At 29.7% G+C, this 17971-nt stretch overlaps 1 protein-coding gene and 1 long non-coding RNA gene across 2 annotated transcripts in view; both read right to left on the reverse strand.

The window, feature by feature from the left end:
* The window catches only part of LOC132948130 (transmembrane protein 132B), a 61305-nt gene extending 50895 nt beyond the window's left edge, over positions 1-10410 (reverse strand). Inside the window, exon 1 of the mRNA XM_061018456.1 lies at positions 9504-10410. Within this exon, the coding sequence (XP_060874439.1) occupies positions 9504-9561 (58 nt within the window). The 5' untranslated portion in view covers positions 9562-10410. The remainder of the gene's footprint in view (positions 1-9503) is intronic.
* The window catches only part of LOC132948174 (uncharacterized), a 258391-nt gene that overhangs the window by 89329 nt on the left and 151091 nt on the right, over positions 1-17971 (reverse strand). The gene's annotated exons all lie outside the window — the stretch shown is intronic.

The raw sequence follows: 17971 nt of genomic DNA on the forward strand, positions 1-17971 counted from the left end.
ATTATTATTGGTTGAATGGAAATGTATGATCCCCGGTCGGTTCTGATGAGATTCATTTTTTTTTATTACAGCAATACTTGGATTTAATTAAACGGCCAAAAGACAATGGCCCCCAAATATATTTTCTAAACAATCAAACATTTGTTTCTAAAGGATTTATTTTTCATTAAGATTTTATTTAACAGATATTATACAGTTTGTCGTGACAATAGTAAATAGAATAATAATATAATAGTAATAATTATCAACCATAATTCAGGACTTATTTCAGTAGTCTGTTTTGTGTCGTTAACTTCATTTAATTGGCTGTATAATTAAATCGGAACGTACGAAACGTGTAGAGGTGTAGTCTTTGGGTTTTATTTAGATATGCTTAACACACCATGATTAATATCCATCAGCGAACACTGTGTATATGATTCTAAGCGAACGACCGTACGACACTATAATATATTAATATAATAATAATAATAATATGATGTCCTATAATAATACTCCTGTTACAACAACTCTCGGGCAAAGGTCAGTCATTAAATCTAATATACGCGGCACGTTGGCTTAATATGGCAAGTCTCGTTTGATATAAATACCACTATAATTCAAAATATTAACTTTTAAATAGACGCAAGTACGCAACGTACAAGACGTACATAATATTTTCGTCTCAGAACGGCGTCTGCATTATGGTATACTTAAATACTTTAGTAGAATTCTTCCACACACGCAAGACCGCATCCGGATGAAAATAAATCTAAGGCAATTATTTAATAATTTACATTTATCAATAAACTATAATCGTCGAAGAGTGAATCCCACCAAACGAGTGGTGGCCGGTGGGTATAAACAATTATTTAACGTTCGCAATTAAAAGCGTTATGTTTGGATGGAAAACATAATAAAATATCGCCCATACACTTGGCGATAAGGCGACGGCGTATATAGTTACGAGTAGTTACGAGTATATATCGAAACTCCCCGTTTCATACATAATATATATTATATTTAACCAAAGGGTCTAAAAGAATTCGGCGGGAAAAGACTTAATTAGATATCTTTGTTTTGAGCTGACCCTATATTTCACATTGATTGATTATAGCAAATAATGTTCGTCTACAGCAATACAGGCGTTTGCTTTCAGACGCGGCAGCTGCACCGAGTAGAGCTGTAGATTAAAATGGACTGAGGACCAACAGTTATTAATGTTTTTTTAGAGACGGTGACATTTTAAAGACAACCGATTGTGGTTTCATCCGAGTCGTGAAAGGTTAATTGAAGATAAAAGAATCAGACATGCATTATTTTTATGTGTCAAACCGAGAGACATTAAACATGTGCTTGGCCAATGACCGTCCGGTCGAGTGTCTATAATATGATTCACGATTGTATCGTTTTAATATATTCTATTCTAATACAATATTATGAATTATGATCCCATCCATCTGAATGTCCAAAAGTACACAACTATGATAAAAAAAAAAAAATCTTAATTTAAGGGTTACTATCATATTATATATTATAAACCAATATTTCGCTTTAGCGTTTAGTTATAGTAATATTTAATATAATCAATAAAATATATTATCGAACGGTAATGAGTATTTACCAACATTTTAGCTTATTTAAACATACCTACATTTGAAAAGTCAAAATAAACCTACAATAATTATATGCCACAAAATGTATAAAATATTTTTTAACAATAATATATCCAAAAAAAAGTAGGTATAAATAAAAAAAATAATTACTTTAATATAAATTTTTAATTCTGACTAAAAAAATACACAGGAATAAAAATTTAAAAAAAAACAATTTTTTAATCAGTCGTCCTGGCATTATTATTAAATAGGCACAATTTTACTAGGTTAATTTTATTTAAATGAAGTATTCTAAAATCACAAATACATAGAACCACAATGATTTTGCTGATGTTAGATTGTAAAGACCTTCAAAGATCCGATTTATAATTTAATAAATTGAAAAATACTACTCCGAGTTGCGTCGTACGTACATTTAAATTAACAATATCGTTTTATAATATATATATTAGATAATATTATCTCATAACTAATATGCTACTAACACTAGACATAATATTATTACATGCAAATATATGCTCAGAAATATTATATTTGCAAAATAAGTTTACAGATTTAAAATGTATACTTCATAAATCAAAAATATGTCATACTTTGGTATAATTCTGATGAATTAAAAAAAAAATTGCAAAGTCATCAACATCCGACTTCTATAGCTATATATAACACTGTTTAGTTTTATAATTATTCAGTTTTAGTCATAGATACCACAGAGGTATATAAAGGTATAGGACATAGGTTTAAGTGTGATCCAAGTAAAAATACTAAATATTAGATTTAAACAAAATGATTTTATTTTATTCCTAACAAAATAAATATAAAATCGAAATGTAATCTATGAGAAAATCTGTTTCAATACTGTTCGAGACGAAAAAAGTTTCACACGGGAACGCATGCTCAATGTTACGGTATTGTCAGTGGATGTAGAAAATGACCATGTTTGGATTCGATGATACACCGCCGTTTCTGCGATGTTTTATAGCTGTTGAACGAGTGATTACATTTAACAAACGGCATTTTGTTTACACCTAATTAACCGATAACGTATGGAGATAAAGCTAAAAGCGAAATAGCAATAATAAGGAAGTCTAATGTAAGACGTCTAAGTAGCAAATCATTGTTTAATTAAATCGCTGATTAAATGCTAATTATTAAACATTTTTTTCCGAGAAGTTTTGAATTATTGTCCGTCGAGAACGGATGTCTTAATCAAAAAATATTAGGTAGGTATTAATAAAAACGATTATTTCAATCGAATGTAATAACAATACTAATTAACTGTACTCAGATGTGCAGAATAACAATAACTATTCATTTTTAAAAACACGATTCGATACATTCAAACTTAAAACGTTTTTAAAAATACCTGTATTACAGGAGTATAATAAAATATAATATAATCTGATGCAATTATATGGTTTTAAACAAAAATTTATGAAAAGTAAGATGACTCAAGTAAATAAAAAAAAATGTTTAAGATACTTTTGAATATGACTTTATTAGTAAGTATACATTATTATAACTTGTAGGTAAGTACATTTATAACGTACATATTAATTATATTTTTATTTGCATTGAGTTTATAATACCTATACAATATAAAATATATTATACAATATAGCCCCGACCTAATTTATAAGCATTAAATAGTCGTGAATTAATTAATGTTTATAAATTATAATATACCTATATTATATATAGTAATGTCTACAACTTACAATGCCCACAATAAAGTTGATGGTTGAATCGCAGCATTAAAAATATGTAATAAATACTTACATTCGTCTATTTATTTTTATTTCATTAGTAATTTATTTTATTAGCCATGTTAGTACATTGGGATTTGTTGCTTTGGCAATTGAAAATTAATGACTAACGTTGGTCCATACTTTATCAGATAATAATTCACAAACGCAATTTGTTATTAAACCCCGATAACATAAATAATTAATAGTTAGGTATACCTACTACAACTGTACTAGTAATTGTCATTCGTGTCTTGGGAATACGTCTTATGTCTCAATTAAGTGAAATCATATATCATTTGACATTTGTTTATAGGTAAGAGAATATTACTCGGAATATTATATAGAATTCTTAAAATTATGTCAAAGATGGAGTTAATATTTTTTTTATAATTTTACTAAAACTCAACCAGAACTTTCACAAAGAAAATTAAAGCCATTTCATTATGAGTTTCTATAAGATTACTAAAATAAAAAAATCTCCTTAACAATGCGTTATTCAGAGTTCTTTACAACCCATTATTAGAACAATACAGATTAAGAAAAATTGTATTTCATTTTGAACTTTGAGTAGAATAATGATAATAATAATTAAAAATATAACGTTATGCTGTAACAACGATGTTTAGGTACTTGACACTTTTAGAACTTATTAAATATTAGAAATATAACTGAAACCGTGAAATGAATTATGAAACGGAGTTAAAACTTCGTAAAAATTATGTAGGAAATTCTGAACTGAATATTTGATAACGCAGGTATACAGAGATAAAAATGATCATCCTTTTCACGTATACTATGTATGGGGATGCTGAAGCACAAAGGGAAGCATCACATTAGAACTCTGTAAGTAGGTACCTAATCTAAATAATAAAAAAATATCGGCTTTTTTCCAATCTTACTAATAAAGTATAGAACTTTAATAGCTGGGCGGTTTCTCGAGACATTTAAGTATATACACCGATAAATTATATTTTTAAACGACGACGTGACCTACCTAGGTATATACTATATATATACTACAAAATGTATAATATATAAATTACAGGTGTATATAAGTGCATTCATATTATAATATATTATTATTACGTTTTCGAAGTGTTGGTAAGGCAGTAGCGGCTATTAATAATTTCGTCTTCTAGGCGCATTTGTTAAGGATGCCACATTTTATTATGGGTTGTATGCTCGTTTTTACTCCCATAGAATATGAACGAGATACATATACAAATAAAATATATACCTACATTTGAAAGTACTCTAATATGTATACGTTCAATTCATTCAGTGTTTTACCCCCTGGGTTGCGTGGCGGGTTACAAATTGGATGATGACATTTTGGCCTGTACTAGCTCTGTACAAAACACGTGATGTTATATTTCAAAGTCATGGGCCGTGGCTATCAGTTTCACGTATGACTAACAAGCCAAATAATATGTATTTACGATACATATTTTGCTAACACTCAAATATTTATGAATTTATGATACAATAATGTCGTCGAATTTACCCCCTGGAATAATTTGGAATACTCCATTGTATTTGGGAACCGAAAAACCTCATTCAGTAATATTATTAAGTTCATTGTTGATTCATACCGACAATAATAATATACTACTCAGTATAGTTAAGTTAAAAACATTATAGGTATAATTATCGGGTTGTGGTAAATTTATTAACCATGTCTATTTATTTTCTACTTTCGACAAAAGTATATAGATTTTAAGTATAAAAATAACGCCATTATTGCCCTTATTACATAGAAAAATAATATAAGTTTTAAAATGTATTTATTATATTTTGAGACACACTCGACATATGAAATCCTGAGCTCGTGGGTATATAATAGTTATAATCGGATTCACATGATAAAATAACATTGTATAATGAACCCAATAATAACATAATATATATACTAAAGGTAGGTATTTGAAATAAAAAATATAAACTTTTCAATATTTATACTCAAAACGAGTACTATACTTGAAGGTTCTTTTAGGACTGGGGACGGGCTCACATATGACACCTCGTATGACACTATAATATTTGAAGAATTTGATATTGATCAAATTACAATAATAACAATACTTAAAATGCGAGGTACCTAAATATTTTTCTTGGACAGGCACATTGGTTCTTTAGCAATAAATATTTTTAGAGCTTCCTCCCTTGAGATTTAAAAATACATTATTTACCGAAAACAACAAAAAAATACAGCCAAAAAAGTAGTTGTATTCTTGAAGCACTTGTTCAATAATTCCACAAAATGTTTTTTTTTTTAAATTATTACGACTGTTTTATTAATGAGTTAGTTTTGCGCACTTATGTACAATGATCTGAAAAATAAACTGGATAATATGCTATATATTTATAATATATGTTAATATTTGAAATTATTTTTATTATACATTTTTGACTTTATAATATAATATTATGTTATGTATAAATGTATACTATAAATGTAGGTACCCATTACGCATATAGCTATCACAAAAACATGCATAAAAGTTTAGTGCATTTCAATTTTATTTATTATACATTTAAACCTACAGAAAACAGAACAACTGAAAACAAAAATCATGCGTCTGATTAATGTTTTCATTTTATAGAAAACTGGTATACACGCCTATATTATATAAATTAATACGACGAAAATACAAGAAATGTATAATTTTATTTTATACACAAAATAAAAATATATAGTTCCTTACAACCTTTTTGACGAATAACGTAAAAGAGCATTATATTTTAAACAGGATATACGCGATGATATCCTGATTAGATCCGTAACGATTAATACGTGGGCTTTTTAAAGAAACCAATTCAATATGCGTAGGCTTTGTCTAAAGACATACTAAATATAATATTATTATCAATCAAACAGTAGCTGTAGTTTATTACTATTAAAACAACACGATATCCTTGAAAGTTTAAATGTTAGTTTCCATGGCAGTACTGTTTTGAAATGTAATTTGCGATTTCTTCAATCGAATTATTAGTTTGCCAAAATTCAGGAGAAATAATATTTCTATTACAATATTATAATGTACCTAATAAAACTATTGAAACTTAAGATAGAAGTTAAAAATATTTTTTGATAATATAAATTATTTTAAACTTAAAGATCGATCAATTATATGTTATAATGCTTAATGCTAAGTGTATAAGTGTACATTTGCAGATAAATATAGCATACATAATTTGCACTGTATAAAATATATAATTGCATTTATATATTTTTTATCTTTAATATTAGGTAGATAAAGGTACTTAATATCATACAAAATATTATTCCAAGTAAAGAGCTCGGTAAAGAGGTACAAAATTAACTATAATTATAATTAAAGTGTATTTATATTAGTACGACATAGGTACAATGTTTATAAAATAATAAATAAATATTATCATATTTTGTCTATTTCTTTACAATTATAATTATGACATTAGTACATTACATGATATGCAATATTCGTTCACTCCGAACCTAAAGATATGGGAGGATTTTGACTTAGTTAACGGAGCTCCGTAATATTTAATCAATAAACTATCATGTATCCGTAAAAACAAAAACAAAGGGCACTGAAACTTAGAGAAAATTCCGGATTAAAATTTTAAAAAATAATATTTTTTTAGAAACTCCGATATGAGTTTAATAGTAAAACGAACATAATACTTTTGGATACTTTTATTGTTCAATTGTTGCATGCAATAAATAATAATGAAGTATACTTTAAATAGAATGGCGATTAAACTCAATCAACTAGGAGTGATTCGTGCGAAAATAACGCTACCATACGATATAATAATATTAATAATATAATATATTATAATCGGACGTGTAAAGACTTAATCTCAAGTGTACAGACATGTCGTGACAAGACAGGTAAAAACAAAACGCCTGATTGTCGGTTTGACAAACACGCCAAACAACCATATTATTATAATGACGATAACTACCTTCTCCCAGGCTATCAGCTCAGAATTTGTTTCCATAAATGGTACATGCGTTGCGCGACTTTTCTCATTATGGAAAACACCCGTTTGATAAAAATATGACAAGAACAATGAAGCAAGTGCGGAAAGAGGACGTAGTTGAAAAACATAAGCAATACGATATTATAACATCAAAGAGATAAAGTGCGCACTATGTGTTTAGGTACTGTGGACGGTGTGGTGTGGTGTGGTGTGTTATAAAAACGTGTTAAGTTTGTACCTCATAATCTAATGTATAAAAATCTCGTGTCACGGTGTTTTATAATAATATATTATATTATTATTTTATGGATATGATTTATCTAGCTCTGCAATTCGGCCTAGAAAGTTCCGGAGGAGCTCGTGCGTAATTTTTTTTTCTCTGTGTTAGTCCACGGATTGTCGTCAGTGATATGGTACTGGGAGCGAAAGACAAGGGGATAGACAAGACTCTATAATATGTGCTCGGGATAATTGGCCATCCTCTTTGGTCCGTTGATTGACACACGCGCGCGCGCCCCCTCGACCACGAGTGGCGTCCCGCACGTCAACATGGTATATTATAGTATTATATTATAGTAGTCGTATATAATATTATATACACTGTATTATATAGTAGTAGACCACTCTAATAAAAAAAAAATAATAATAATAATATTACACGCCGCCGCCGCTTACAACCGTGAAAACGTTTTTGTCGAGTGTTTACTGAACACTGTTCCTATTACGACGACTACTACTCTACCCACCCATACAGTCGGTGTATAGACTATAGCCTATATGAGGACCTATTGGGCGAAATCCAACGGAAACACAACACACAAACACACGCAAGCAGCGAGTGATATTCGAAATTCCGACGAATGTTGGTTTTTTTTTTTAGATAAACAACAGGATGTTCTTAACAAAAAAATACAGTGACGACGACCCTCAGGACATTGTCAGTCCTGCACTCCTGCTCAAATATTATCGATGAATTAACCAGTTTCCCACCGTACTTGGAAAATGTATAGCATAATAACATATAGGTGGCTGATATTATGTTTGCCATTGGACGGTCGACGTCAAAAAAAAAAAAACTACCTTTATATTTATAATTTTACCACCGCGTCGACCACTCTGACAAAATATTGTAACTTTAAATAAATTATAAGTGGACATCTATGAATAAATTCTAAAAAAAAAGACAATAGCGAAGTTCAGAGGCACTTAACTTCAAAAAAGTGGGTCACGATTTTCCGTTTTTTTATTACTTCTATATTATTCCACGTTTGTACATTTTATTATGACTTATAAGTTATAACCCTTCTGCATATTATGTACCCACACTGTTTTATTATGACGATATTTTTAGAAACGCAATTACTACCGATATGGGATTTCGATTTCAGATTTAAATTGTATGCATATTATACACCCTATGACAGAAGGGTCGGTATAAAACAGCTGTTTTACACATATAGCCGTCGTTCGGAATTTGAAACGAACGGAATTTTAATCATTTGGAATTCAAGTCGGTTTACCATGTACAACAACGTACGCTATTATAACAATAATAATATTATACATTCTTTTATATTATAATATATTGTGCTTGCTTAATATCTTATAACCAACAGCATATATTATAGTACGTAGGTACCTATTAAGGATAGGTTTGAGCACATATAGCAATAGCCAATAATCAAATACCTAGTTCGGTATATTATGTTATCTCTTTCTTTCGTATCAGAAACATAAAAACGGAATACCGTATCGGTATCGCAATGTGCAATACACACACTGACGTCGGTAAAAGGAAAAACGAACGGGTAAAATATAGTGTGTGATGTTGATAGTTTTCAGAAAAATAGCACCTGAGGGGTGAATTTGAAATATGACGTTATTAATTATGGTCGACTTGTCTGCGGCGTGGTGTGAGCGTTTTAGACAGCGAAGGGTCCACATGGTAGAATAAGGGTAGTGGGTAACCAGGAAAAACTGGAAAATCTCCGAGAAAAACCCGTTTGGTGAGCGGAATCGATATTTTCCGGCCGCGAGCACATCATTTTCACGTCGCGTCGCGCCCCACCCGCACCCACGACCACAAACCGTCAATCGCCGGCACACAAAATATTATATTTATTTCGAGATTTATTCAAGTGTTATTTTAATACAATATAGATGGATCCAGGAAATGTGCAAGTGGACTTACCGATCGTGGCCGAGTGCAGAAGCAGCACCCAAATCACTACCGCCGCCGCCGTGTTCATCGTGTGAAGGTGTAACTCTGTTGCGATTTCTTCTCACCCAACTTGGTCCCACGGTGCGTGGGCGGGGGGTTGGAGTGACTCGACTTTGGCGAAACTCTCGTTCCGGCTTTACGCCGGCGGTTTGCGCGGCGCCGGCGGCCGAACGGCCATCATCCAACGGTATACAACAATCAGCGATCTGCGACGATGATTTATAGAGATCGAAAAGAAATAAAGAACGATTGACGGACGAGGACAACAACAGTTTTAATAATAACGATATTAAACGAAGGCGTTATAATCGGGCGGCGAGATGATAAGAGGCGGTAAAAAAAAATTAAAACCGATCACCTTTGATTTCTATACAACCATAATATAGTTAAAAAAACCAATTATAATTTAATCGATAATAATTAATACTTAATAGCAATAAGTAATAACGATGACGACGACGATACGCGTACCTGCGATAAGATAAGGCTGAAATCAAATGCGCCGCTAACATGCAAACGCCACACGCGGGTCGCGTCTCCCGATATCGGTGAAGTCAGTTCGATTTTGAAATTGTTATATTTTTTTCCTGTATTTTGCCGCTCGACGAATCGCACGCGCGGACACGCACACACCGGCCGACTTACGGTAGTAGACTGATCTGCGGCGGGCCGGTTACCGGCAGCGCTATATAGATATAATAATATGGTAGTGGTAGTAACAGTTGTTGTTATTGTTGTAGTAGTAGTAGTAGTAGTAGTAATAGTAATAGTTGTGGTAGTGGTGTGCGCGCGAAGAGCACAACTACTATACGTAGAGTCACGCGGGGGAAACGCGCGCGCTAGTCGTCGCGGGGCGAATTACACACTGCCGCCGCTCGCCACCGTCATCGCCGCCGTCGTCGTCGCCGTAGTCGTCGTCGTCGTCGTCGTCATCGTCGGCACTCGGCGGCCGATACCGCCGCGCCGCCGACGTACAGCGCGACGGCGGCGGCGGCCGGTGTGTGCGTGTGTGTGTGCGTGTTGGACCAGCCGCCGCCGTCGCTCCCTTCGGAATCACAAGTATTGACCCGAGAGAGTGCGTACGCGACCGACGTACACACGCAAACGAGGCCCGCGGCGCTCTTTTTTTCCATTTCACCCCTCCACCACCACCACCATCGGCGCTAACCGCTCGCGGTATACGTGGTGTATGATGTATTTTATATATATTTTTTTTGTTACCTTTGAGGGTTTCGCTTTTTTCCTACACCCCCAAACCGCGCCCACCCCCGCGAGAAGGCCATGGTCAAGTCACTGGGCGGTTGCCTCCCCCTCGTTCACCTCATCCCGTTCGTATCGTTCGCGCTCGTCCTGCACCTATACACGCCATTCTGATCGGTTATATGCTATATAATACCAAACGTCCTACGTGCAAGATCAAACAGTTTTACAACACAATAATAATATATATATATATATTATTATACTTATAATATAATATTACATATTATAAAATATTCAAATTTTTGAGCACATAATATTACCTCTTTAATACGGATTATGATTTGGTCGAGGCGTGGCGGGGGAGGATGACCGTTGCGGGAAAAGTTTTACCGATAAATGCGCTTTGACTTTGAGCGTCCGTGATCTTGAAATAGTATTATAGCGTTGCAAGTTTATGAAATTATATTACACAGCCATATAGTGGCACGAAAGTCGAGAGGGATATCGCATAACCACGCTCAAATCGCTAATAATATATTACATGGACAGGCACGGGTACTTATACGATATTTATATTACTTACGAAGATTAAACGAACGAGACTTATCATATGATGAATCATTTTTTCCGCTCTATAGCGGAATATTTTTCGGGAAATATTTGGAATAACGTTTGTGCACTCAAGTAATGAATAATGATGATGATGATACTGCATGAGGTGCCAGAATATGTAATCTTGCTATTATACCTATAACGTGTATTATACACTTAAAAATGATCAGCGTTAACGTTATTGACTGCTAGAAATTGTGTAACGTGTAGTGTGTAGTCATAATACAGAATCAAATCGATATATAGATCACTATCCGTGTATCCAACAATATTTTTTTCACCACGACATACTAAATTTTACTATAATATCATATTTTGAAAATTATTTGTAAATTTTTAAACCGAAAGTACATACTTGAAAAAAAGTGATCACGCGTTTATTTCGTGTGGAAAAATAAATAAATAATTTACATACCGACAATATTTTATGCGCACTAGTATTAATGTCTTATATATAAGTAAACAGCTTGTTCCGAAAAAATGAAAAATATAAATTACTTTTTTCTATCAAGAACACGGCAAAAACCATTGTTGCATTTTTAAAACGATTCATAAATAATATTTTAGAGAAAGCATCCGGTTTACTAGCTTGGTAACGACTTAAAATGCACAATACCTACCTACCGTTTGGTAGATCTTGTAATATTTAGAATATATAATACAACACTATAAATTGTATTATAACACTTAGTAGTAACTAGTAAGATGGTCATTGAAAAACTGTCAAGTGTACATTATCGCGATACAAATTAATTTTCTTTGCCGATTTTTGAGATTTTGAATACTGATATTTACCAATACTGTTCAGTTATTATTTATGAAAAAAAAATGGTGAAAATGACATACATTTACAATTTACTCAAAGTTTGAGTCTAACAAGTTAAAAGGATCTCTGTACATTTAGCACTTAAATAGTTCAAGTGATGTATATACTATAATATAGTAAACAGTATAAATAGCATATACTATATATTATAATATTCGATATTGTATATATAATTAATAGGATAATAATATAATGCTGTCGTTATTTATGTCGCATGAAGTTTATCATATTGTAATAATAGGTATTTTTCATTCTATGATTAGGTACATAATATTGAGACGTATCACGTATAAATGTGTTAGAGTAGTCCATACATATAGAGGAATACTCTACCCCATAGATCATAGTACCTATACATTATACATACCTATAGTCTATATAGGTAGGTAAACTGATAAGTAGTAACTAATAACACGTGATCTTAATTTCATCTTGACCGATTTTCTTCGCAACATTAATAATTATTATTATTATACAATAAAAAAGTAGAAGAGTACAATATCGTCCATTTTAGACCTTACTTATACTTACTATTTAACTCAGTAGGTACCTGCTGCAAATTGCAATATAAAATGTATCTACCTCCAAGTTCCTTACAAAATATATTATTTTTAAATTATTTTTCCGTTTACATAGGTACAGTTTATATATTTTGAAATTAATTGTTTTAATGTCAGGCATCAGATAATCAATCAGTGGTTTCCCATCAACATAGTATCAAAAGTCCAAATAACTAATAATATATAAATTATAGGCTATATAAAAATATCGGAAAGTGACAGAACATCATAAATTATTAAAAACAATAAACAATACAATATAGTTTTGTTGAACTATAAATGTCATGTAAAAAATGTACATGTAATATGTATAGTAAAATGTCAATGGTTTTAATTTTGAATCGATTGCATTTTAGACTTAAAGATCACACTATCACACCATCAAAGTATCCAAATGTATTTATATTTAATGTCAGATGCATAATGAAAATATAAATATACAAGGACATAAGAATGACGATTTAATGTTTTCAAAATGTAGGTAAATGTTAATAAAATATTAAATAGGTATAGGTTATACTCACGTCTCAAAATATAGACGATACACCCAGGGTTTATGATATACGATGGTATATAATATAAGATATATTTTAAACTATGGATAGACCTACCTCTGTTATTGGGCTTGCTGTATTTAAGTATTTTAGTTTTCCTATTTTAACTGAGAAGCGCTATCAACCATACAAAGCTTATTATTGATTATGTGCCAATTTCATGCATAATATAATATTGAATTAATATTTTCATAACGATTGTGATTTATTAAACTTTATTATTAATATTTTTTTTATTATATATACATATATATACTATCTGATATGGCAGATTTGTTTTTTTTAGAATTAGATGCTAATCAGAAATAAAAGCTAATTTAATGATAAAAAAAAAACTGTTGTGAATATTTTTAGGTATTTACAGAAATGTTACTATCGCACAGACATCAATCAAGAATAACAACCTTATCGGCTATCATCACTATACAAAGTATACAATATGTCCTGTATTTTTATTTTTAAATTTCTGTTTTTATTTAAAAAGTATTTATCATTTAAAGTTGAAAAATATTTGGTTTTTCATAATTATTATCATCTAATTATTCTAAATTTTTTTTTTATTGAACAAAAATTTATATTTACAACTGTATTTACAAGTTATACAATAAGTAAATTGGGTGTGGTTTGATTGAAGGGAGGGGGAAGTCACCTAATGGCAGCACCCCGAAATATTCTAACTTATAATACTGATTTAATCTGATTATACATTTATTTTCTAGTTAACGAAGAATTAAGAAATTTATTATTAAAATTACACTCATTCTGATTTTTGTACAAGAAAAACAACCAATAAATATAACAATCCAACCTATCATTAAATTTGTAGGAACTATATTGCCATATTGGTTAGTTAATAATATAGTAAGACACTAGCTATGTAGTTAATGTTCTATTATTTAATTTGTCTAAAATTATTAAATTACACTTTTTATATAATACCTTTATATTAAAATACTTTTATCTAAGCTGAAACATTCACATTAAAACTATAAGAAATATAAAGTTATTTAAAATTTGGATTATACTCCCAGTAACTTTGAACTATATTTATACATAATTTTCGCCAAGTTTGTTTAAGTCGAGTATTAGTTAATTTCCATCCTTAATATAATTACATTAAACCAACTATCTTGTTTTGAGAGATTAAAACTTTGAAATGCAAAATTGCATTTTTCGTTTCACGATTATATTAATTAATATTTCAAAGAACCTTATAATATGTGTTTAGTTTAAAGTTTAAATTAATATCCACTTTAGATTTTCTGGTTTTCAAATGTATATTTTAACGAGTAAAACTAAAATGAAATAAAAAAAATGCATTTTCTTTCTTTGAAAGCGATTTTTCTTTTAGACGATTAAAAGATGTTGAAACTTGTCCAAATAATTATGATAATTGATTTGGATAGCTATTCGTTTTGAAAGTAATGTACCTATAATATTGCTGTATAAAGATTTATTAGAAAAAATATATTTTACTGTATTTCTAAAAGTGTTAAGATTCTAAAATAAATTTGTCATTTTCTTTTCGAATATGCATTTAAATGAGAGTTATTAAAACCCACATCGTTCGAAAATATTCCCCGATGCCCGCCGAAAATATTCCAATTAATATTATCTCTCACGGGACATATTTTTTTTTATGAAACATTTGTAAGGTAACGAGACAACTCAGTTTAAATCGTTTATATATGAGAAAAGTGGAAAACATAATATGTTTTGTATAATATTAGTATTGTGCATATTGTGCACAATACTTATATTGTTTAATATTATGTCACCATAGGACCACCTATTAATATAATATAATTATGCTCATAAAATTAATTATAGACAATAAATGATTAATTAAATAAAAAAAAACATAATGCAGATATTATTTTTTGCGGTAAACATTTTCTTGCAAAAACCAATAACGCATATTAAATTACTTGTATTTATTATTATATAATAAAGAAGTTTAATATTTATAATATTGATAATAATAATAATGAAATATGATTGCATTCGTACAATCATTTTATTATTGTATAAATGAAAAAAAAGTAGCAAAATATGTTATATGAATATTAACTTAATAAATATTGCACCTAGAAATGTTGCCACAATAATATATCCTTCTCGAATAACAGATACCATATAAAACAACAAAATCAATTTTTTTCAGATACCAGCTTATGGGTCTTTACCACTATTACAATATTTACGCTACTTACAGTAAAAAATTTGAGTTATCATTTGAAAAAAAAAAGTTTGTATCCACAAAACCCTTTTTATTAGTAAGTACCTAGTAGGTACAAACAATCTATAAAAATATGGTACTTACGTATAAATTTATAAAAGTGCTATATTATATTATGGTATTTATGACGTAATTGTCTATTCTCAAAAATATTATACATATATTATATTATATTATATTATATATATACCAAAAAGATTGAAAATATAATACAATAAGGTACCTCACAATTTTTTCTTAAACCGATTAAAGAGTATCGTAATTACATATTTGCAATATTTTTTTTATAAGCGTTTAAAGTTAGAATGTAGACAAAATTCGTCATAATCATGTACATTTGAAAATTATTTTGAGCTAGAAATGCATAAATATTTTTCTTTCTATATATAATATTTAAAAAACTAATACCAGATTCCTTATAAGTTTTATACTTTTATTAAACAAAAAAGTTAACCAGATATCACATCAATTTTTTATGAGCGTTTTAATTTTTACGACATTGGGCCCGTAAATGAACGATTTCTCATCGAATGTTTTTCTTATTTCATTGTTATTCAAAAACGAATAACCGCAGATACCTGAAATTTTCACCAAAATATATTAGCGTTTACTATACAGGTATAATTTTCAATTTTCTATAAATAAAATAATTTCAGCATGGTGAAAAAGTTTGAAAATTTAATACAAGGTCCGTAATAAGTTTTTATAATATCAGTTTAAAAATATTAAAGAAACATATTTTTATGAGCATTTAAAGCTCAAATTCGGGAAAATTGTTCAAGATCACGAAAATATATGCAAATTATTTTGTGCCCGCAGTTAAATATGTATAAAATGTTTAATTTTATAGCTAAGGATATTGAAAATTTAAAACAAAGTTTCTCATAAGTAGTTCATACTGTAATAAAAAAATCTAAATAATAAATAATTACATTTTTTTTTTTATAGATACCTATTAATTTATGATCAAATTTGTACTAAATTATATATTTACATAAAAAATAAAAATTTCAGTTATTTTTATTTAATTTGAAACAATATTTGTGGGTACTGAAAACTTTCGAAGTATATTATTATATTTTACACACAAATCGGACTGTCTATCTATTCTTTATTGTATGTATTACTGTAAATGATTGTCGATCAAAACCAATGTATTTACGACAATTTTATTTATTATTTTATTTACTATAATAAATAGGTTGATAGGCGTACTAGTAGGTACTTAAAATAATAATATTCCAATTAATACGGAATACCTATAAGACGTGTAGACGTATTATCTATTTATCTCAGTTATTGTTTTATACTTTTATTAATATAAATTATAATATTATGATTGAACATTTTGTGTATTAGATCAATTAATATATCATGCTATTTAAACGTGTTAATTAGGTAATATAACAAAAAATAGATGTCTACGTCGACAGCCGAGGTGACTGCCACGAACATACCTATTTTTTTTGAACGACACTGATAAGTTATAACTTTTACGAGTTTCGACGACGAGTAGCTGCCACCCAACAGTTTATCTTATATATTATTTTTTTCAAATTTTTTGTTATAAACTAGACTACATTTTTTTTCCCCGTCTAATGTTACTTCACGCACTTTGCGTACCTCTGGTGCGCACAATGCTTTAATTCGACGCCGTTTTGTACATTTTTCTAAACCATTCTGTACCTTCCTGTAACGTAAGTATACCTATAATAAAAGTACTCTAGTAATTCATTAGTTTCTGATGGATCGACGGCTTTCATCAATTTTGTTTATATTATTTGTAATATAGCCAATAGCCATATAAAGGTAATGTGTGTTTGTTTATGTTATTTATTTAATATAACATATACATATTTATTAATTACTTTAATACAGTATTAGTTATTATGACATTCATGAAAGACAATTAGACAAATGTAAAATAGTTTTATTATATTTTTCAAGTCACATTATTTTGTGTAAGTAGTCATTTCTAACCTCACATTTTACAATTAGTAATAATTAATAACCTAACCTAACCTAATATAGTAACAATTTGTAATTAATATAATATTTATTATCATATTATCATTTACCCACACAATGTGTATAATATATGGTAATATAATACTAATATGTATGTAATAGGTATGGCCAGTGATGGTCTGGTCTCTGGTCTACCCGCGGCTCCTCTTGAATATATTTTTATAAATTAAAGTTTACTCGTGATTCTCACGAATTTCTTAATGTAATATTGTTCAATATGACAACATATCCACTATGATGTGCTATGCACAAGTCAATTGTATAGACCCATGATCTTTGTAATTTTGTAACGAAATTATAAAGCCATATAATTAAAAATCAGCTAGTTATTCTCAACAAGAATTGTCAAGTTAATTTCGTTACAAAAATCATGGTTCTATAAAATTGACTTGTGCAGTTTTTATAAATATATTGAA

Source organism: Metopolophium dirhodum, chromosome 7 (genome assembly GCF_019925205.1).
Source record: "Metopolophium dirhodum isolate CAU chromosome 7, ASM1992520v1, whole genome shotgun sequence".
NCBI classification, from domain to species: Eukaryota; Metazoa; Arthropoda; class Insecta; order Hemiptera; family Aphididae; genus Metopolophium; species Metopolophium dirhodum.